The sequence below is a fragment of the Anarhichas minor genome, unplaced genomic scaffold (assembly GCF_050575085.1).
Source record: "Anarhichas minor isolate MPS153535 unplaced genomic scaffold, ASM5057508v1 ptg000024l, whole genome shotgun sequence".
In the NCBI taxonomy this organism is placed as follows: Eukaryota; Metazoa; Chordata; class Actinopteri; order Perciformes; family Anarhichadidae; genus Anarhichas; species Anarhichas minor.
The window spans coordinates 3,644,225-3,666,097 of NW_027466470.1; the positions used below are offsets into that span (position 1 = coordinate 3,644,225).

General features: G+C 41.5%; 1 protein-coding gene across 1 annotated transcript in view; it reads left to right on the forward strand.

The window, feature by feature from the left end:
* LOC142956290 (contactin-associated protein-like 4) overlaps positions 1-20,267 on the forward strand; it is a 78,838-nt gene extending 58,571 nt beyond the window's left edge. The window contains exons 19-25 of the mRNA XM_076097812.1: positions 4,713-4,952; positions 7,447-7,671; positions 9,298-9,431; positions 11,238-11,325; positions 17,016-17,234; positions 18,841-18,912; positions 20,071-20,267. Of these exons, the coding sequence (XP_075953927.1) occupies positions 4,713-4,952; positions 7,447-7,671; positions 9,298-9,431; positions 11,238-11,325; positions 17,016-17,234; positions 18,841-18,912; positions 20,071-20,267 (1,175 nt within the window). The remainder of the gene's footprint in view (positions 1-4,712; positions 4,953-7,446; positions 7,672-9,297; positions 9,432-11,237; positions 11,326-17,015; positions 17,235-18,840; positions 18,913-20,070) is intronic.
* The last annotated feature ends 1,606 nt before the right edge of the window (positions 20,268-21,873 follow it).

The window sequence follows — 21,873 nt, forward strand, 5'->3', positions numbered from 1 at the left end:
CTGTGTCTCCATATTTCTCAGGCACTAACTTCCACACATACTTGCCTTGTTTCTCTCATCCCGTTTCTCGGAGTTTCTCGCTCTCTGGAGAACTGGTAGTTCGGCACTTTCTGTCTCAGCAGCTGGATCACAGGACTTTTAGTCAAACATCTTTTGAGACTCTCCCGGCAGAAAAAAAACCCTGTTTCTTTCCCAAGTTCACAGCAGCACTCCATGAAACATTGACAAGAATAGTGCTTTGTCTCGTTACTCGGGGCTTTCGTAGAGAACAAGTCATTTACATAGGAGGCCATTGCATTCAGTCATCTTTACCAGGGAGTATGTTCCCAGTCAAGATTATTTATATCACAGTGAGTGAAAAGACATTAAAAAGACATACATCAATTAAATGGTATATAAAAAAAACAGTTGATTCTAACAAACCCTAAGGCCACATGTGGTTGTTCATTTCCTTCTTCCTACAACATTTCTGAGGCACTTTGGGGACTCTTAAAAACATTGCTCGATTGTTCTACTAGTGGACAAAAACTTCACTGGGTTCCTTTAACAAACAAACATACATAAAAAAGACAACCATAGAAAACCTAAATCATGTGTGTTTTTAAATTAGAGTACATGAGTTGGGTTTAGTTGTAGCACTGGTTTCTAGTCATATTTCTGTATAGTATTAGGACACATGCTTATTTCCATCAAGTTGTGATAAATAAGGAGGATGACAACTTGTATCCAGAGGATCCAGTGCTGTAGCAGGTAATACGTGATGTGATGTGATATATACAGAGTGCTTTGTATCCACGTCAGACTGGGATTAAATCCTCAGAAAAGAGCTAAAACATTCTCTCTTTCCACATATGTTAATCTGCTCTTGGCTGACTCTTGTTGTCTGCTCAGCAGTATTGGATGTGAAGGTGCTGAGTCTGCATGTCTATTCTATCGGGTTTCTTTATGCACAGCCCTACAGTATGCACTCTGGATAGACTGAGGATCAAGACAGCAGCAGGTCTGACCTCTTCCTATGGAGTCCTACTTACTCTTTCAAAGGAAAAGAAAGATGATGTTTCAAAGTGCTAAACTGCTATCGGCTACATGCCGTCAGCTGCTCAGCACTATCGGATAGGAAAGTGCTGAGTCGATGGTTTCTGACCACGAATATTAATCATGTTTGATAAACAAAGCAGGCATCAGGGAGCAGTAACATATAGAGTTATTATATAGTGTGTGATTTCTTGCATTGAGGGTCTTTAAATAATCTGTAAATGAAGCTGAACTTGTGAATGATTGTTCTGTCATGTAATTAATCAGCGAGCTGAGAATCTCCAACACAAACTCCATCAATACTGCAGCCCGGTTCATCTCAACTCCATCAGTTATTCTCCATGTGACCTCTCACCAGAGCTACAGGGGGGAAAACTATGAAAATACATTTATTATCAGGTCTTTTCATTCTGCAAATATTATGTACGTCAGTTCATATCAGTAAACACTGTGTGGGGAAAACAAGCCAACAAACAGTGGTGAGATTGGATGAAGGCAGCGGGGAAATCTAGGTGAATACTGATCGGCTGAATAATCCGCTTTGAGGTCACCACCATCAGCCTGAACCCCAATATGTTTACCTCTGAATCATCCATGCAGTACTCATGTTTGTGTGTTTGAATTAAAATATGACGGCCTTATTTTCCAGAAGGGTTTGGTAATGGATGTTTGTATTATTTGACTTGATGGTCTTGATTTGATGTGCAGGAGTGAAGAATTCTCACCTCTCCTAATTCAGTGTAAAAATAGTAACAAGTGCAAAGTTACTGTTAAAGTGTCCTCGAGAAAGCTACCATTGAAAAGTACATAATATATGTATATAAATATATGAGTATTCATATCTGCTCAGGTGCACGCAATCATAAACCATAACACTGCTGTAGAGATTATGTCCATTTTATTCATGAGCTGTATTCCCGCCTTCAAAATATTCATGAGGAAAAATGTATATCTAATCCTTTTGTGCATTTTAGATAAACTATGATATCACATGAGAGCTCCACAGATTTATAAGTCAGCCTACTTAGTGTTGTCTTCCATGAATTCATTAAACAGTGTATTTATGAGCATTAATTATCCTTTGTGCAGATTTATAAGGCAGTGGATGACATTGTTTCGATTAATAACCCGTGTTATTGCCTTGCATGGATTTATACGCCATGGGATTGGTTTTACGCTTTCTTTATTGCCTGCTATTTGTAGGTGTAAAATATTCACACGCAGCAGTTTCAAGTGAAATATTTCTGCGTTCTTTGCAAGCAGCATTTCACATTACTTGTATTTCCTGGTTTGGATGGATAACCAGTAGTTTAGTGGTGCTGCGTTTGCATCCATGGTGGCTGTCGCGCTGGTATATTTCTTCTCTGCATGCTGAGAGTGGTGCATAAGGGACAGTTTTTACATTTTGTTTAAAAAGAGGACCTGCAGTAATTAGAGGTATTTGTTCATTGCAACTTCATGAATCCCCTGCACCACGTCTGTTTCTGTTCCGTCACTCAGCTGCCAGTCTGGCGATTTTATCAACAAGAGCAAACTAAATACTCCGAAATAATCAGAGTCCCCTCCATTAATTACGATATCCTGCTTTCAGAGGCTGCACTGTTGGATATGTGATCAAAACATCCCTCTGCTCCAGAGCTCTCTTCTTAAAAACTCTCCAGTTTTGAGTTAATTCTCTCTTTTCACACTTTGCTTCGAAATTCTTTGTATCGTGAGCTGCACGCACTTTACCTTCCATGCTTGCTTTGATCTGCATTCCACTAATTGTTTTTGCATTCACTCTCATGTGGTCTCATACTTAATGCACAGAGTGGGCTCTCACAGCATGATCTCGTGTAGAGAGGCTGCAATCGTCTTGTTAGAGCTGAGGTTCTACGTGAGGTTGAAATTCTCACTGAGGTTGAAGGTCTCATTATCTGCATTTGGACGTTTTGATCTTTGCTTTAATCTTTACCCCACAAATCCCTCCTTTTCTAGAAATGATCTTACCTTCCCAGAAGTTATTCCTCTAATCACCGTCTTCACCTGATGCTTCATGATCAATGTTTTACTACTGGATTTGTGGTTGAAACCTTCTCTGGGCAGGCTTAGCTGTACAGTTTGTAAAGTTTATAACGCTTTTCAAAGTTTCCAGATCCTGAATGTTTCCATGCTCTCCATGGTTGTTCACAGATGCAGTGTGTCGATGCACTCCTGAAGAGTCAACCTAGAACCCAACATCTAACGACAAAACCAGCCACACTTTGTCTTCAACGTAGTGTTTTGCTTTGTCAGGCCTCTAAGCCAGCGACAGCCGTGTCTGTCCGTCCGTCCCATTCTCATGAACACGATATCTCAGCGATATATCTGTCCTCTCGTTCCTCAAAACAACCATTTCATTTGGAATCAACCAAACCTGTGTGAACATACTGTATCCCAATGTGTCCAACCGTCCACCAAACAAATGTTTACAACATATTTAAGTTTCATATAGGTCTTTTTTACAAGTGGAGACATTTCAACACCACACGTCTTTATGCCAAAGCACCGTGTCGTTGGTTGTTTTGACTTCCAGCCAACGTGGGAGACTTTTCAACAGATTAAATGAACCTGTGTGTCACACACACTTCTCCTTGTTCCTCCCCTTTAATTTCACAATACTCATATTTGATGATACCTGTCCAAATATTATATTATTCTATTTATATCAAAACCCCATCAATTATACTTCATATCTTAATATTGCTTTTTAATTCTCTATGAATAGGTGTAAATAAAAACCTATAAAAACTTTGTTTTTTTTTACTGCCATAGATTGATGTTGTGTATCAACACACAGCTTCTGAAATGGCAACTTTTGATCCCACATTTGTCTTTGTGTGAAGCCTCTACCTGCTTCAATGACTTACCGTTTACCGACTTGTGTCAGAGCAGAAAGAAGGGCCGACCGGAGCTCAATGATTTGTTGGTGTAAAAAAGCTGCTGCTTTCAGTTTTCAAAGTTGTCCGCTTTGAACACAGAGCAAAGTGGTGGCATGTCTGAATTCTGAGAAAAATAACAATTTCAATCCGTGATCTTTGCAGAAATGACAGGCTGTCAGGTTTGAACTCTGATTGCTGCCTTCACATATGAGGACTCTGTGTGTGTGTGTGTGCGTGTGCGCGCAAAGGTGGACATGTATTTTTGATATATTTCCGTGTGCTCGGGTTTGCAGCCATTATGAAAAGAATCTGACAGATTGCAAGTTAGGTGCTGGAGATGGTGAAAGGGTGCAAGGACAGGTGATTGAAAGGGTGCAAGGACAGGTGATTGAAAGGGAAGGAAATTGGCCATTCTTCTCCACACAGACGGACAAAAAGACAGCTGTTGAAACTTATGTCCCCGATTCAGTTTTTCCACCTTGAGCTTGTTGCCTCGTTGCTGTTTCACCATTGTGTCATTTTATGAGAAGACTCACGACAGTTTAGAGCTTCTGGGGGAGCAGCGGCGACGTGTGGATCCGCTGTAGATGATAGGAGGGGGAGAGTTGGAAAACAAACTAGAGAGAAAATGTATACACTTGTCAACAAGGACATAAAATAAAGGCAGAGTCAAAGAGGACAGACACTAGAATCTTTGATTCCTTTATGCTTTGACGCTGATGCTCGTGATGTTAGCAACATAGCCGTTTAAAATGAAGCATTTAAAAATGTTTTCAGGAGGCACAGCGTCCAGGCAGAAGGGCTTTCGGGGTTGTATTCGCTCCCTGCAGCTGAACGGCGTCACCCTGGACCTGGAGGAGAGGGCGAAGATCACCCCGGGGGTTCGAGCCGGCTGCCCGGGTCACTGCAGCAGCTACGGCTCGCTCTGCCAGAACCAGGGCCGCTGTGTGGAGGGAGCCAACGGCTTCCACTGTGACTGCAGCCTGTCAGCATACACTGGAGTCTTCTGCCATACAGGTACATGCACAGACACACTGTAGGTGTTTAGGCAAGTCATACCATTAAAAACAATATTATTACATTGTTGGGCTTTTGTCACAGAGGTCATGTCACACCCACTTTTTTGAAGGTCTTGATCTCGATTCCCACACGTAAAATCCCCCTCTGCAATGCCTGTTGATTACTTCATCGGGACATTTCAAGGTACACTTATACAGTATGCAATAAAAGAAGTGAATGGAGAGGACTTTCATTCGTTTTTTGTAGGTGTGCCAATGGTTTGCATGTTCCGCATTGTGTGCGTCATGCAGTGTGGGACTGTCACTGGTATGGTTCTGGTCTTTACTTGGTTTCAACCCTCTCAAAGTCTTGATTCACTCTGGTCTTCGTCATGAACTGGTCACAGTTTAGGTGGTCTTGACCACAGCACTGCATTGAGGTCTAACAAATGTTTCCTCATAAAACATTTGTAAAGCTGTGTGTTAGTCGTTTCTTGCTACTTTTCTTCTCTTTTGTTCTGTGCAGACAAAGTTGTCAGTTTGATAACGCTAAAGCCATTAAAAGGGTTCATTCTATAATGTATTTCTCTTTAGCTCTGTGTGAGACCTGTTCAAGCATTTTCTGCACAGTGTCACATCTCGCCTCCGCCCCCTCGTCCTTGCTTTACATTTACTGCAGTTGACTCATATCTCCACATCCAAGGTCGCGTTTTGATGTATTGTGTTGTGTCAGCTTGAAGTTCCTTTCGGAGGAGAATTAAAGGGTTAAAGCAGGACATTGTCTGAGTGGACTCCTCCACTCTGCAGATCAGCCCTGAACGTCTGTGTCGCCGTGCATATATGGTATATTCTCATATTCAGAGTGAAAAAATGCAATTAAAGATAAACACAAGATAAAGATGCAGCAGCTGAAAAACACCAACACATCTGTTCTTATCATTCCACTGTACCTTTTAATGCACTCAACACTTTTTAAGAAGTACATGTGGCATCAAAGGTTTGACGTGTTGGAGCCTATTAAAGTAGTTTGTGATGTGAATTGCACTGATATTGCGTCATCACATTAAACTTCATGTCTGAGTTCAGTCACTCGCTTTGCCTTCTTCCCAACAACCACAGGAACATACTTTACCTTTCTGCATCTACTTCGATAGAGCTATTTTCTGTCTAGACATGTGTATGAAGGATTTTTTTGTGTGGCAATGTCACAGTTGTTTAAAAGCAGTGCATGTCGTGCTAAATTTACCCTGAGCAATAGATTATAATATTGAAACAATATGGAAAATGACTGTAAATATATGAATTGTGCTCAGGCAGGGACAATTTAGTTTATAAACGTAGTTCAGGAACAAGGACCACGCCCCGAACACAGCTCATTTCCTCGGCACAAAGTATTTAGGCACGACAAACCCGTTGACTTCCTCTTTGACTCAGTTTCCACAGGACGTGAAATTCCCGAGCAAAAATTTAAATCTCAACCGCTTACCTTGCAACATGGACCTGGAGCTCACCCTCACTCCTTCCGACGACGACCTGTTGGAAGAATATCAGCCAACTCCAGAAGTCCCGGAGATCCCACCTTCTTCCATTGTCTTTCGCCGCCAGCAACCTCGGCCGCGATCACCATTCACGTTCCCCGCGGCTCCCGACAACTATCCTTGGACAATTCCGAAGTTGTCGGACCCTCGCCTTCCAACAGCCCCAGGGGGAGATCCCGACTCCGCCCGACCATCTCCCGTGCCGCTCGCGCTCAGACAACAGATTCAGAATCAGTCCTATCGGCATTGCTACCAGGAAGTATTCAGGAAAAAAAAGAGACTCATCATAGACCTCTCATCCCCCCCCACGACTCTAACGTCCCAAGAATCAACAGCCTAATCCCCAGCCCGGACTACTCCATGCAGTACACCCCCCATCCCTACATACCTTCATCTCACGACCCCCATCCCTTCCTCCCTCAACCCCTTTCCGCTTCCTAACCCTCTCATTCCATCATGCAATAAACCTTTTGAAACCCATATCGTTATTGGCGTGGTCCTTGTTAGTGAACAATAATTATTTTCCAGGTAATATTGGTCAACTACTTGCTTATCTCAGTATTCCCAAAGGGCCTGTACCTGACTTGGTGCAGTTGGACTCTGGGGGTGTATTTGCGGTATGAAAACATCATTGAGAACAAAAGGGAGTGAATATAAAAAGGTATTGTAGAAACAACAACAAAAGAAAAAGTACTCAAGACTACCGCCTTGATGAAAAATCAATGGCAGAACTCTTGATCTGAAAATATCAAAAAGCCTTTAGATTTAAATACATCTGTTGTATGAGACGGTGGCCAAAAATAAAAAGCTTTATAATGCAGTAGTTTGTCACAAAGAGACCTCTGATATTAGTTTTGCCAGTGTGGCAACACTCTTTTCAAAAGGAACTCGCTAAATCAGCTTTCATCGTTCCTTTCCAGTTCGGATATTTGCCAAATAAGAGCTTGCCGCTGTAACCTGCGTCTCTTCCTTTAGAGGTGTCGGCCAGCTTCAAATCGGGGACGACCGTCAGCTACACCTTCAAGGAGCCGTACGAGTTGAGCCGGAACAGCAGCGCCCTGCCGTCCTCCATCTACTCCGACATGACGCTGAGAGGAGAGAACGTCTCGCTGAGCTTCAGGACCAACCAGAGTCCGGCTCTGCTGCTCTACGTCAGCTCGTACTACAGAGAGTCCCTGGCCCTGCTCATCAACAAGCACGGTGACGAGGCTTTTATTTTGAAGGAGTTTGGCTGATGCACAAGATTAAAGTAGAGCGTCTCATTTTCTTTTTACATCGTCTCATCTACCTCGACTTCTCTTTCCTGCAGCTTTCATTTATTTAGATTCTTTTTTTCTATTAAACAAGATTGCACACAAGAGTTTCACTTTTAACAAGCCTCTTAAACACCTCTCCTCCTCTAAGCTTCACTCAGGCCTTTTTTGTCTCCTCTTTCCTCCATATCATTCAGACTTGATGTTGAGCGTCCTCTATTATTTATGAAAATCTTCTCAGAAGCTTCTTTCCCTGTTTGCCTCCTCCTCCCTCGCAGTCTTCTTTCCACCTTTTTCAAATCATCTCTAGTTTACTTTCCTTTTCCTACTGGGTTGCTCTTACTTCTTTTATATTATTCTTGTCGAGACTTTACGCCCATCTTCGTCTTCCTCCCTCAACCTTTTTCAATTACTTTCCTATGTTCCCTCTCATCTTACCTTTCCTCCCCCTCATGTCATCCTCCCCCGATAGACCTTCCTCCAATCCTTCTTCCTCCCTCCTCATCCTCTGCAGCTTTACCAGATCAGAATCCGTCAGATCTTTCTTCTCCCTGGATTCACCAGTCAGCCTCTATGGCCTTTTAATCTGGCCCGCCTGGCCGGCTATTATATTTTGTCTCAGGCTGAAGAAAAAGTGTTGACTGGTCGTATCACTGAGACCCGATGAGTGATGCTGAGAGAACAATAGTTTGGTGGGCTGGTAATGGGTGGCAGGTCAGTGTGCTGCTGAATAAAAAGGCAGAGAACTTGCTGATGTGTTTTATAAACTTTGGTGCGACATAATTATCTTGTAGCTTTTAAGAGAAGTAGGAGGCACTTTGAATTTAAAAATTACATTTTCAGCATCCAGTAGTCCAATAAAATTGGCACTTTGCTGGCAGATTAGCTGTAAATGTTTTTTTTTTCTGGTGTTAATGACTCAGAGAAAGCTGATGGACAGCAGGGCATTAAGGTTTCATGCTGACCGCGGAGACGTCAGGTAAATGCACTTAAACTGAAGTGTCCAATTAAATCCCTGAGAGCTTTCTTTTGTTCAGCTCATTTCTTATATATTTTCCTCCTCTGCTGCATTTAAAACCTCCTCCAGCACAAACCCTCGTCAATCCCTTAAGGCCGGTTTTCAAAAATACATAATTTATTATCAAAAACTGCTAAATGGATGAGTGCATACTCCAAACCAGTATTCCTTCTTGGTAAATACACTTTTATTTAAAAGAACAGCGAGTCCTTTATGGGATTAAGTACTATACTTGAAAAAGTATTAAAAAGTGTAATTATTAAGGACAACGTGTTATTTCTTATCCTTCTTAAAAGCACAAAGACATCACACGGCTTTCATTAAATCTGCATTTAATCCTCAGAATATTATGAAAATTAATTAGATTTGGAGTTGTATTATTGATAGGGAATTAACTTCTAATCCTCTTAATATCCAAAGCTTTATTGACTCAGATACTCATCATTCAGATTCATCAGCAGAATGAGATACATAAAAATGATAGAAGCAAACCTGGATGTTTTCACCAAGAGAAAAAGTTTAAAATGGAAAAACTTTGTGTGTTTGTGGGTGAAGATAAGCTGGAGGTGAGATACAAGCTGGACAGCGGCAGAGACGCTGAAGTGTTGAGGAGCAGAGTGAAGAGCCTGGCCGACGGCCAACTACACACCGTCACCATCAGCAGACTGACGGACTCTGTGTCTGTGCAGGTAACAATACGCACACAATCATCAATCAACACCATGTATGAACAAACACACAAGACTATACTTTGGGAGATTGGCCTGAAATGTATAAAAGCATATCGTTGATTTGGTCTTAAGGTTCATTCTGTTAAACTCTTTCGTCTAATTTCAAAGTATAAGCTGTGACGTTTACAGCCACCTGGAGACAATGAGCAATGTGGTCAGTGTTATTTTAAAAATTAAATATATGTTCAGTTTCAAACACAGGACGTTCATGGCTTATTTTGACGCGTTTTCCGTACTTGTGTATTTATTTGTTGCAAGTGTGTTTGTTTGAATTCACAACGTTAATCACGCGGTTACTGCGACTGCAGTGGAGCATCAAAGTTTAACGAGCTGGGCTACCCACTGGGCTCGAAAGTGCTCAGAACAGAGAAAAAGAGCGAGCAAGCCTGCACATTTGGCTTTTAAGTAGACATTTTTATGCACATTTTCAGGTTGATACTTGCATTAAGATTTTTCTACCAGTACATATTTACATGCTTTAATGTTTAAAATCCCATTTACTCATACCATCGGTCTGAATATGCCTGTATTCACCCTCTGCCTGAAACGCTCTGTTTTAAAGCCCGTCTCTTTAATCCCCCATCCCCAAAGAGCCCAGGCTGCTGTGATTAATATCTATCTCTCTATATATCTATATATATATACAGTATATATATATATATATATCACGCCTTTGCAAAGGCATTTCTCAAGCTGTGCGTTTGAATCGTCTCTGGATCTACTAAACGTCTTATCTTGTTAACAGGCTCAGATGATAAATGAGGTGAATTTCATCTATCCAGCAGCCTGAATGTCTTTATAATTATCAACCCCCTGAGATGAAAAACAAGGTGACCTCGCCTTGCATGGGTGTAGCGGCCTCCTGATTCACTGTGCGCCGAGGCTCCAGTGAAAAATGAAGTGCATCTCATTTTTGCCACTTTCCTTCACCTTGAATCATTATATTGTTAGCAACATTCTCCGGGGACATCAGGCGAACCTCAACAAGAGTTCCAGCGTGGTTTGCCCTGATGACCAGCAGCCTAAAATATCCACACTGGTCTCGAAAGTGGACAGTATTACATCCTCTCCCCTGAGCAGATGTCCCGTTGAAAAATGACTCCCCGAAGCCCAAATCACTTCAGATACACCGTGTCCTCTGTTTTTGTAAATGGTTATCAGAGAGGCCAGTGTCCACTGTTTTCCTTCAAGGGTTTCCTGTTGATTTCACATCATGCTCCAGTTAGTCCCGCTCTGTTCTCCAGAAGAGAAATGCTCCAGCTGATATATGTGGAAACTGAAATAAATCACATCAATTTAAAGCAAATAAAACTTTTCCTTGAGCTTATCTAGATAAATATCAGCAGAACAGGACTGTAACCACTTTCCATCCACAGTATTGACTTCTTTTACGTAGGAGCACAGTACTATATTATCCATCAGCAACATGTACATCTACCAGAACATTTACACTTGTGTATATATATATCTATTTTTTGATAAGAGGAGACCGGTTTGTAAAAAATACTTACTAAAAGTAAAATATTAATATCTCTTCAAGCATTGCTGTCAAATGGATGAAGCTTATCTGAAACTTGAGTTTGGTTTCTTCTCCACTGCCACATGACTCTGTGGAGCAGCCCTCGTTAAAGAATTCATTTCCAAATTCAGATTATTCTTTCACACCAAGTAATGGGTCAAAAAGTTACTTTTTATTTAATTAGTCCTCTGAGGCAACACAATTTTTAACAACAGTTAATAAGAAAAATATGTTGGTTATTTCAGATTGACCAAAATCCCAGAGAAGACTTCAACCTGACATCCGACGGAGAATTCAACGCCATCAAGTCGCTGGTGTTGGGCAGAGTGCACGGTGAGTGAGCAGGCAGTCGAGACAGAGTCGAGGCTTTTAAGTTAGAAAAGACTCATTTGAATAACAGCGCAGAGATATTTGGCTTTATCTGACATCATGTGCTCTTTTATGAAAATCTGCAGGCATGAATGTAGCCAAACGTGTTTGTACCAAAGATAACCTGTCGTGAAATGATTTTGTAACTATGCACCATTTCCTCTAAAATCTAATGCGAAATTAGACAAATTGTCTCATGAATGTGATTTTAAGTTAGCTCATGAATGAGATTTTGAAGGGATTTCATTTTGAAAGGCTACATCAGAATGTCCTGGTTCTCTCTGAGTGACACCTTGAGGGGGTCTGCTATTAACCTGTCGTGAAATTATTTTGTAACTATGCACCATTTCCTCTAAAATCTAATCTGAAATTAGACAAAGTGTCTCATGAATGGTCGCTACCAGAGACGTATCCTGCGTCTCTACGCCACTCCTCCGCATTCCAAATATGGTAACTTCCGTTCATCGGTTGCAAAAAAGCCAAGATGGCGACGGACGTATTCCAAGATGGCGAAATCGCTGAACTCGAGGCTACACTTTAAACATGTGAGCAGGTGTAGAGTTGGTCATGTTTTTAAGAGATTGGAATGAAGCAGCAAATCTAACTGAAAATATAGTAAAACATGTGAAACAAGGAGTTCAGGGCTGAACTATATGAATTAAAACTAAAATTGTCACTAATTTACTCAGATAACCATGAATCCAAAGAATATTTTAATTCCTTACTTGCTTCGCCCCAATTAAAAGCAGTACGACTAGTTAATTGTTCTGGACTTCTGAAAAAAGTCAGACTGTTTGGTCAAAGCTCGGTTTGCCGTCACATCCTGCCTCCACCTCACTCCAGTTACAGATCTCAACAGGAGTCCATGTAATGGATGCTTTACTGTCTCCAACCCGGGCTTTTTTAATGCCCTGCTTTATCCATTTAGCGGCGTAGTCCTGGACGGGGACCTGTAGCAGAGTCGGGGTGAGACAGTAATTGGCTCCATCAGAGACGGACTGAGATATAAGCTAACATGAGGGATCGGAGAGGCCGCAGTCACAGCTCTCTGAAGACGGACACAACAGCCGCACTGTCAATTTAAAAGCAAACAGGTTATTTAGTTTAGTAAAACGTGTCAAGATTCTTCAAATGGCTTTCATCAGCACTATAAACGAATACCAAGAGAGAAAATGTCTCTATAAAGTATCTTTTTATTTGTTTCTTATTGAAGTAGCTCCTTACTCGATTCTTGTAACAGAGTGCAGGTTAGGAAAACATGCAGAAGGTTGTTAATGTTGTTTATGTGGTCAGTACATCGTTCTAAGGTTGAACCTCGTTTAAAAAATGTCTGGTCCTTATTTTCTATTTTCATGGACATGATGCAGTTTGTTTGATTGCACATTTCTCCTGCGAGTAACCCTTAAACAACCTCAGAAAATGTTCATTGGATCCAACAGAAGCCAGCATTATTTTCTATTGATTAAATACAAATGACTTTGAATGTCTTCGGCAGTAATTGGTGTTTCAGAGGCCTTTTACTCTCAGTGCTTGAAAGTTAATTAATGACTTGCATTTTTTAGCATTCAGGAAATGGAATAATTTAAAATGATTGCATGCAAAATTGTCATCGGTTCCTGTCAAAACTTAACATACCATTTCATGCAACTAAATGTCATAATAAAACAATGTATACCACATTTCTTATGGAGTAACTATTACATTATCCAAGATCTTTTCTCTGTTTGGGATGTGAAGCTCCAGGATGTTGTAACTCAGCTCGGTGTGTTTTGACCCCGTCATGTCAGCATGTGACCGGTCCTCCCCTCTGGCACATCAGGATCAGAAAAGCAGCAGGAAAGTGGATTTTCTGTCGTTTCCTGCCAACCCCGTCATCCATCAGCCCAACTAATGGACCCGGAAGGAATACAGAGAGACAGATGGGGGGGAGGGGGGTGATGGAGTGAAGAGTGTTCCTGCTGAGGGGAGCTTACAGGCGGCAGTAATGTTTCCTGCTGCTCTCATCAGCATACAGACGTGTCACCTCTCAGTCATCTGAACAGACACTGATGCAGCTGGTTACAGTGGTAACGTCGGCTCTCACAGCTGCTGTGAAGGAGCGGAGGTGAACGATGAAGGGATTTAAGTCCGTAAAGTAAACAGATTGGAGGTGAAAGTGCACATCTGTCTCGAGTAGTGACAGATGCAGACTGGTGTAATGGCAATGGTAACTGTCTATGTTTGACATTCTCTCTGATTGGATGGTGATGCGCATTATGGATCCGGACTTGATCAGTTTGTGTCCTGCTGCTGCACTCAGAGTAAATAAACAAAAGCATTGTACTCAGTACAACGAATGAATGATGTTTACAGATGCTTAATCAGTTCAAGTTAATGTACTGCCCACAATGTTCCCACAATGAGGGTTAACAGGACGATCTGCAGCAGAGTCAGTGAACCCGTTAGTGCATGGCCATAAGTATTGAGTTGAGATAAAGCCCATAAGTATTTAATATATATAGCTGACAAAATGCCTCTCTCATCTCAGTATAGGTTTTATTTACTCAGTGTTAAGGGATGTATTTCAAAAGCATGTCAGGACTGTACAGAAGCAGTGTTATTCATCACCGACTTGATTAAAACCCTTTGGACCCGAGAGACCCCCAGGGGGGTCATTTGAACATACTCCCAAAACAACTCAGTCACCAACTATTAGCATTACTACAATACCATATTCGCATTTTGTGTGCACACGCGGCACATTTCTGGACATAATAATCGAAGCTAGATGCTAACAAACAAAGCGAGATAGCACAAAGCACGCCAACAACACAACGATTACGGACATAGCCGTAACATTTCTCTCCGTCATACTATCGCTGAGATATCAGCCAACAGACACCAGCAACACAAATCACATTATCGCTTTATGATCATAAATATGGCTCACTTTTGCCGTTTTCAAGAAGTAAAAGTATATATCCCCGCATTTTTCGCCGGTAAACATTCAACGGACTTCCTGTCTAGCAGCAGCGACACTCCTTTCCTCAGGGAGGGGGGATTTTACCCATCAGGGATGGGAGGAACCTCCTCTCTGCACTGAAGCCTACGCCTCACTATTTTCGGAGACTTGATGATTTTGACTAGCTAACAGGGCTGTCAGTTATTTCCAAGTGATTAGCTCAATTCTATTGGCTCTAACGAATCCAAGGAGGTATGTACCATGGAGCTCGGCCAATGGAATCGAAGGTTATCGCTGTGCGTAAATAAAAACGAGCCAGCAAGACCAGAGACCTCATTACGCACTCGACTGCATTACGCATAGCTTCTGGATGTTTTAGCGTCGTGTGAGTAACTTTTGCGGTTTATTTTTCAACACTTTTTGGGAATTGATTTAGAGGAAGATGTCGAAACAAGTCTCGAAGACACATTTCACCAGGGAGGAAATTGTGGAACTGGTGGGGACTGAGTCTTGGAACGTCCTTTGTCCTGAAGATTCGTCATCTGATGAGGAGGGCCTCGTGCATCAGGAAAAAAACACACGACACCAGTGACTCAGATTACTGTCTAGAAAATCATTGAGAACACAAATGCCAACGCTGACAAAAGAAAGCAAGCTGGGATGAAGTTCAAATGGGACGTGCTCACCGTGAAGGACTTCTACACATTCCTCTCAATCATCTTCACTGACGGTCCACCAAAGGTCTGACTACTGGAGAAAGATGTGGCCTTACAACTTCCAGTTCCCCGGTGACCACATGACACGGGACCGCTTTGAGTCCATTGTGTGGTCACTTCACCTCAGTGACCCAAAAGAGGACGAGGAGAACAAAAAAAAAAAAAAAAACACTGCTGAGCATGACCGGCTCTACACAGACATGGTGACCGCCTGCAAAGCCAATTTCCAGCTGTATCAGAATCTGTCAATTGATGAGCAGATGGTCGCAAGCAAAGCCCGCATCAGTGTGAACAGTACATGAAGGACAAGCCCACAAAGTGGGGTTACAAACTGTACGTGCTGGCTGATCCATCGATTGGCTAAACATGGAATTTCTTTGTGTACCAGGGAAAAAGTGAGTCCACCACAGGCCACGGTCTGAGTTACTCAGCCGTGATGGACCTTTTACCTTTCCCTCTCCTCGGTGGCGGCTATTTTTTATACACTGACAATTTTTACACGAGCCCTGCTCTCTTCACTGATCTGTCCAAAAAGAACATCGGCTGTTGTGGGACCATCAGGAAAAATTGCATTGGCTTCCCTAAGACTCAGACCAACGACCTGCCCAAAAAGGCTGAGAGGGGAGACATGCGATGGATCCAGAGTGGTAAACTCCTCTTCGTAAAGTGGAAGGACACGAGAGAGGTGACGATGTGTTCCATAATGCATCAGGCCTACAGTGGACAGACAGCGAAGAGAAAGGTGAAGGCGGCTGGGGTGTGGCAGAACAAGTCGCTACAAGTTCCGGACAGCATCGTGGATTACAATCACAGCATGGGGGGTGTGGATTTGTCTGATGCTCTGATCGGAACTTACAGCGTCCGCCACAAGACCTTGAAGTGATATAAGATTTTTTTTTATCACTTTGTGGACATCGCTGCTGTGAACAGCTACCTCTTGCACAAGGAGCTGTTCAAGTTGAGGCAGGACCCCACACAGACGAAGCCCTTCACCCACAAGGGCTTCATGGAGATGCTGGAGTTTGCGGACGGCTCAGCAGCCACCCCACCCCCACCTGCACCCTCCACCATTTGCATGCTCATGTTTTTTGACAGCGAGGGAACAAGGGTCAGGAGATATTGCAAGAGGTGCCACGATGCAGGAATGCTGAGGGTGAAGACATCCATTTATTGCACGAGGTGTGATGTTCCTCTCTGCCTCAACCCAAAAAAGAAGTTTTTCCTGAACCGATGTGAGGGGTCCTGGGACGTCGTATGTAACGGCATAATGGAGAATTTTGTAAATAGTTTATTGGTTTTACCTGTGTTTTTACAGTTTGCTCAAATAAAAATCATCAAAACATCATCATCAAAACATTCAGTTGATTTGTGTTTTTTTTGGATGGGAAAATATAGATGTCTGGTTGAATTTTCCAAAAAAAAAATAAGGCACTGTATTTGGATGTATTGAACATCATAAGTAATATACAAGTGAAATATGTAGTTTGGTACATGAGAAAGCCCAAATGCACATTTTGATAACCTCTCTGTACTAAAACATCTCTAATTTTGTTCTGCTTCACTTTATCAAAGTAAAAACTTTGCAGAGACTGTTCACATGTTGTGCTCTGATTTGGGAGAGTTGTTAGGCTGCATTTCAAAGAAATAATATCAATAAAAGTGCTTTTTTTTCAGGTGAACCTAACATTTTCAATTTGACCTGTGTGCCATCTTCATTTACTATTAACCAGTAACATATACACTGATATTTACACATCTGACAAGTGTTCCCTTTTATTATAGCATTAATTATTAAAATAGACCTTGTAGTTACAGAATTAGTCTTTTTAGTATGGGTATGCAATTTTCGAGCAGATGCCAAAAATAGGCTTAGGGCCCAACAGGTTAATGTCAACAAACTTTATGAAATATGTACAGCACGTGTATTCTGTAATTTGTATCTGTTTTCTCGAGTTTAAAACACACATCTAACCCTCTTGTTCCATTCCTTTCGACAGGGTCCGATGATTTGGATCCAGATCTGTCCCGGTTGGCGTCTCTCGGTTTTACCGGCTGTCTCTCGGTGGTCCACTTTAACTCCATCAGTCCTCTGAAAGCCGCTCTGCTCCACCCGCACACCAGCCCCGTCGTCATCACTGGACCTTTAGTCCAGTCCAACTGCGGCGCCTCGGCTTCGGCCGATCCCTACGCAGCAGAGAACACACGCCACCTGTCAGGTAGGAGGAGTCGGTTTGGTTAATTCAATATCAAGTTTTATACAACCATGTGTTCTTTCACATGTCATGGTGGGGATACTCATTTTGGTTTCTACAAATGTAACACATAATGGACCTCAGTTTTGATTCTAATGTGTTTTGACTGTTTATTTGAAGCGTAGAAACGTCTTATAGCTTTACTCGTGCAAATAGTAAATCCTGGAAGTTACAAAACATGGTAAATGAGAATAATAAATGGCTAATTACATTCCCTTTTACACAGAAGACTGAATGTAGAAGCTCGGAAACTGGAGGATAAGCTGCGTATAATATAGTTAAAGAATAAGATATTTTATACATTTTCTTATTGTCATGACATTTCATGAAAAGCAAATAAACTTAACTTATACCAGCAAGTAACAAGTATACTATGTTGCCAAAACTGCATATCTTATTCCTCTGTGCTCAGTACAACAGTATTTTTAACTGTTTGAGTGACATGTGAATATACGCTGTAGTTAAGTCAAAATTCCGCCACAGAATACAGTCCCAAGAAAAATTTGTTTTTTTAAACTACTGTGCTTAACTGTATTTTAAATTAATTATTCATTTTGTTAAATCTGTGAGCCACTTGTAAAGATTTACTTCTTCAGCATGAAGCAATGGGCTTAAGGCCAAGTGGCACAAACAGTGGGAGGGAAGTCAGGACAAAGCAGACAACAATATTCAATATTTGACTCCCATAACCCGATACCTTTCTAAGTACTAAAGAAGAAGCCACAGTCAGTGCAGCCGACAGTGACAACAACGGCGCAGTGTTGTCTGCCAGACTGGGAGTCATCAAGCCTGAAGCTCTTATTATGTAGCATAACAAGCTACACTGCTCAGCTCATTCATACCTGCTTTGGTATTTGAACACTTTGTGCAGCCGGCCACGCAATAGGTTCGGAGCTATGAATACAGCTTTTATATGGAGACCACAATAACAAAAAAAAAAAAAAAATGAACATTTCTTAGGACAGATGTTGAAACCCACTGTAGTTAATGTCTCTAGAACTCTTTCCAATACGACAAGTACAACTTTTATGACATTGTTTAATTGATTGCATTCGATTTCAGACGACGAGATGTTTCTGTGTGTCTGCTTTGAGGTTGCTTGTAGAGTAGCACACGTCTCCCTGTTGTCTTTTAATTTCTGTGAGTTGAAATTGCATGAAAATTGCTTTTCCAGTTCGTAAAGAGGCTCATTAATCTCACAGTATATCCTCCTTGTTTTTTGGAGACTAATGACAGTGTGATCAATGCTTTAATTCATTTGGACCACAGATCTTTTGGGATTTCCTCTCCTCCGGGCTCGCTCTCATCCAGTTTGACGCTTTATTAGAGTCACTTGGAGAGCTGATTTAGTATTCCCTGTCTACTCTGAATGATGTTCTGATCTTGTTTTTCTTCCGTCCCTCTTTCTGGTCCTTTCATTTTCTATGATTCCACCATCTTTTTCTGTAATTCTTGTCTCTTCATTTCTTTCTTACTCTTTGACATCTGCTCCGTTTCTTGGTGCCCTTTGATTTTTCATTTTCTGTCTTTAATATGTTTTTCCTCCTTCCGTCTTATTTCTCTGCTGTAGACCAGTCTGGTTCAGGGGGTTCAGGTCAGCCTTTAGTCAAAGCCATCAGGACCGACTCTGCTCTGATTGGAGGTACTGAACCTTTTCACTGTATTTCACTCTACTGGAACAAGGACCAGCTTCATCAGCACAACAGCAGAAACTTTGGTTTTTGGTACACTGTTGACAATCATAGTCAAGTCAATCATACAGACTTTCACCTATCAAATATTAAAAGTTATAAAACAGTCTAAATGTAATACTGATGCCTCTATATGACCTACATAAGCAAACAAGACCATCAGCGAGAAGATTGGGAATGAATATGTAGACATAGCCAATGTCTTAGATTCCACGCAAAATCAGACATCATGCAGGTTCACCAGAAACTCTTTCAGTGCTGCTGTGGGCCCAGTCTGTATCTATAGCCCGCGAGAAGGGAGGGAGTCACGTGAGAACCAGGACTGTGCAGGGCAGACTCAGACCCTGTTGCACTAAAATATGGTTTGCTCAGAAATACTACCGCCTTTGTCCACAGGGGCACCAAAATCAACATAAAATTAAAGGTTCTGGTAGTAACTTGAATGCATTAGTTTGGTGAAACATTTTTTTCACAAACTTGACAAAGATCAGGTATTAAGGTTCCACATCATCAACAATGTGGACAGATGTTGAGCTCAAAGAACGAGTCAAGTGATGTGCCAGGCTAGATTCCTTTTAAAACTCATCTAAAACTTTGTTGCTCTGCCAGCACAGATTGATTCAAAGAGAAGACTGAAAAGGTTCACTCTATAATGGTGTAGATAGAAAAGGTGAGGCCCAGAGAAAAGTCATTTAAAACTGTCCATTAAACCGGCCTGACTGTCTCAGTGCACAAAGGGCAGCTCACCTAATTAAACCTATGCAGGAATTGCTTGCTGATGGGAAAACTTATTTGCAGTTATCTCGAAAAAAAAAAAAGCATGGTTTCTTTATAATGTAGTGTTAAATTGATTGTCGTATTTTAGAATTCCAATTAAATGAAACCTGCTCTCATATTCCCAAATGTGCTCAACACAGCAGACGAGCCTGATAGTTTCAAAAGATTTCAAATTGTGTTTAATGTACTTGAAAGTTAGATTGGAAAGATATTCAAAACATTTAGTAGGCATGACTTTTGAGTAGTTTCAATCATTTATGTGTATTGAAATTTGACACGTCAATGTTCTCATATCTCAGCCCATTACATCTTGAATGTCCTCTACCTTGCAGGTGTCATAGCAGTGGTGATCTTCGTGATTGTGACCGGCCTGGCGATAACCGGCAGATTCCTCTACCGCAGAAAAGAGACGTATAGGAACCAGGAAGTGAAGGGAGTCAAACAGGAGGACAGCCAGGATTTCCCTTTCAACAACCAGACGGACTCCCAGAACGTCTCCACTGGAAACCCAAAGGAGTATTTTATCTAGCTGGGGACCAGATGAACACGTGGTGTCAGACAGTAAAGTCCTGCCACGCCTCAAGACTTAACGCTGCACTCGGAGCCACTCGGACACTTTGATGGCAGAAGTGGATCAACAGCATGTCGAGGCAAAAAAAACAGTTGTGTCTTCTGATGCTTTACTGTAAATTGTGAATATACTGATATAAACAGGCAACAGTGTTGGATTTATGAGGTGTTGATATTCTTCTTTCAACTAAGTATTCAAAAATGTAAATGTGGAATTAATGTCTTTGTAAAAATCTCTGGCGAACGTCACCGTCATATTGAAACGTTGGAAATAATGCAGGTATCAGTATTTTTATGGCGTATGGGTAAGAAAATATGTGAAACTAGGCCCTCTTGTGGTGGTTAGGTTTTATGTAGAGACAGGAGAGCCCTTCAAATGTACTTCAAATTGGCAGGATGTTGTTTTATATCACCTGGAAGTTCAGTCTTCATGTCTTTGGTCGTGATCATCCGATTTACTTTGGGTCTGTAAACCCCAAGGGATGTTTTACGATACCGTCATCCTCCAGCTATTTGTGTTTCTTTCAAACATCCTTCCCACCTATACTTGCAGCTTGTAATCACTCTTTGAAGGTTAAAGCTCTGTAAGACCTTCGGTGGAAAATAATTTCAGTAAATATAAATGTTCTTCAGTGAGGGAAAATGTTCTCTCACCATATTTCAAAAATGATTCCAAATTTATGAGCTTAGCTATGGATCTACTAAGCTTTGAAGTTATAATCCTTAAACTGGATATAAATCAGTATCTTTTATAATAATGTATCGGTTGAAATGAGAAAACAGTGTGCAAGTTTATCAATAGGAGCGACCTCTTTCACATTGTGAGAGAATAATCAACCAAATCTGCTGCTCTACTCCGCTTTAGTTACTTTCAGCTCATTTATTTGCAGGGCAGGAAGGCTTTTTTGCTGTAAAACCAACCAGAAGATATAAAAAAAATGGGTTTGAATTTATAGAAAATCTTAAGGAATATAACATAAGCAGTGAAGATTCAGCTTAGAAGCTGGCAAGGAGAAGCCTCTGATGAGAGAACGTCAGAAGAAAGCTTTGAGATCAGTTAACCACAAACCTTTAACACACACACACACAGGAACAAAGATTTATCTGAATCATATCATTAGGTAATGCAGCCAAGAAACACTTTTTTTAAACCCTTCCCATGTTTCAAACTAAACTTTGTTCTCTTTACACTAAGCTCCTAGTCAGTTGTCTTATTGTTTCCCCCTCTCTTCTCTAAACATAGTGGCATTGGCAGGAAACTAAGTCACATCTGTGACATGTGCATGTGGTTCCCTTTGCTGTTTCTTTCTACCCCCACTTAAGTTTCTCCTCCCTGCTGTAAGCTACCTGCTGGGAGCTTCCTCTCCCAGCGCTCTAAATGTCTGTGAAGAGTAAAGCTTTGAACACCGACAGCAGCGCAGACTCAACACTGTGGCTGTGCGTCACCTCGTGCACTGCAGGCAGAGACAGTTAATGTGTTTTCTGAAATGCTAATCTGCTTCTGTCTGACAGGTGGATTGTGACTCGATGGAAAGCAGAGAGATAATCTGAGAGACAGTGTCAAG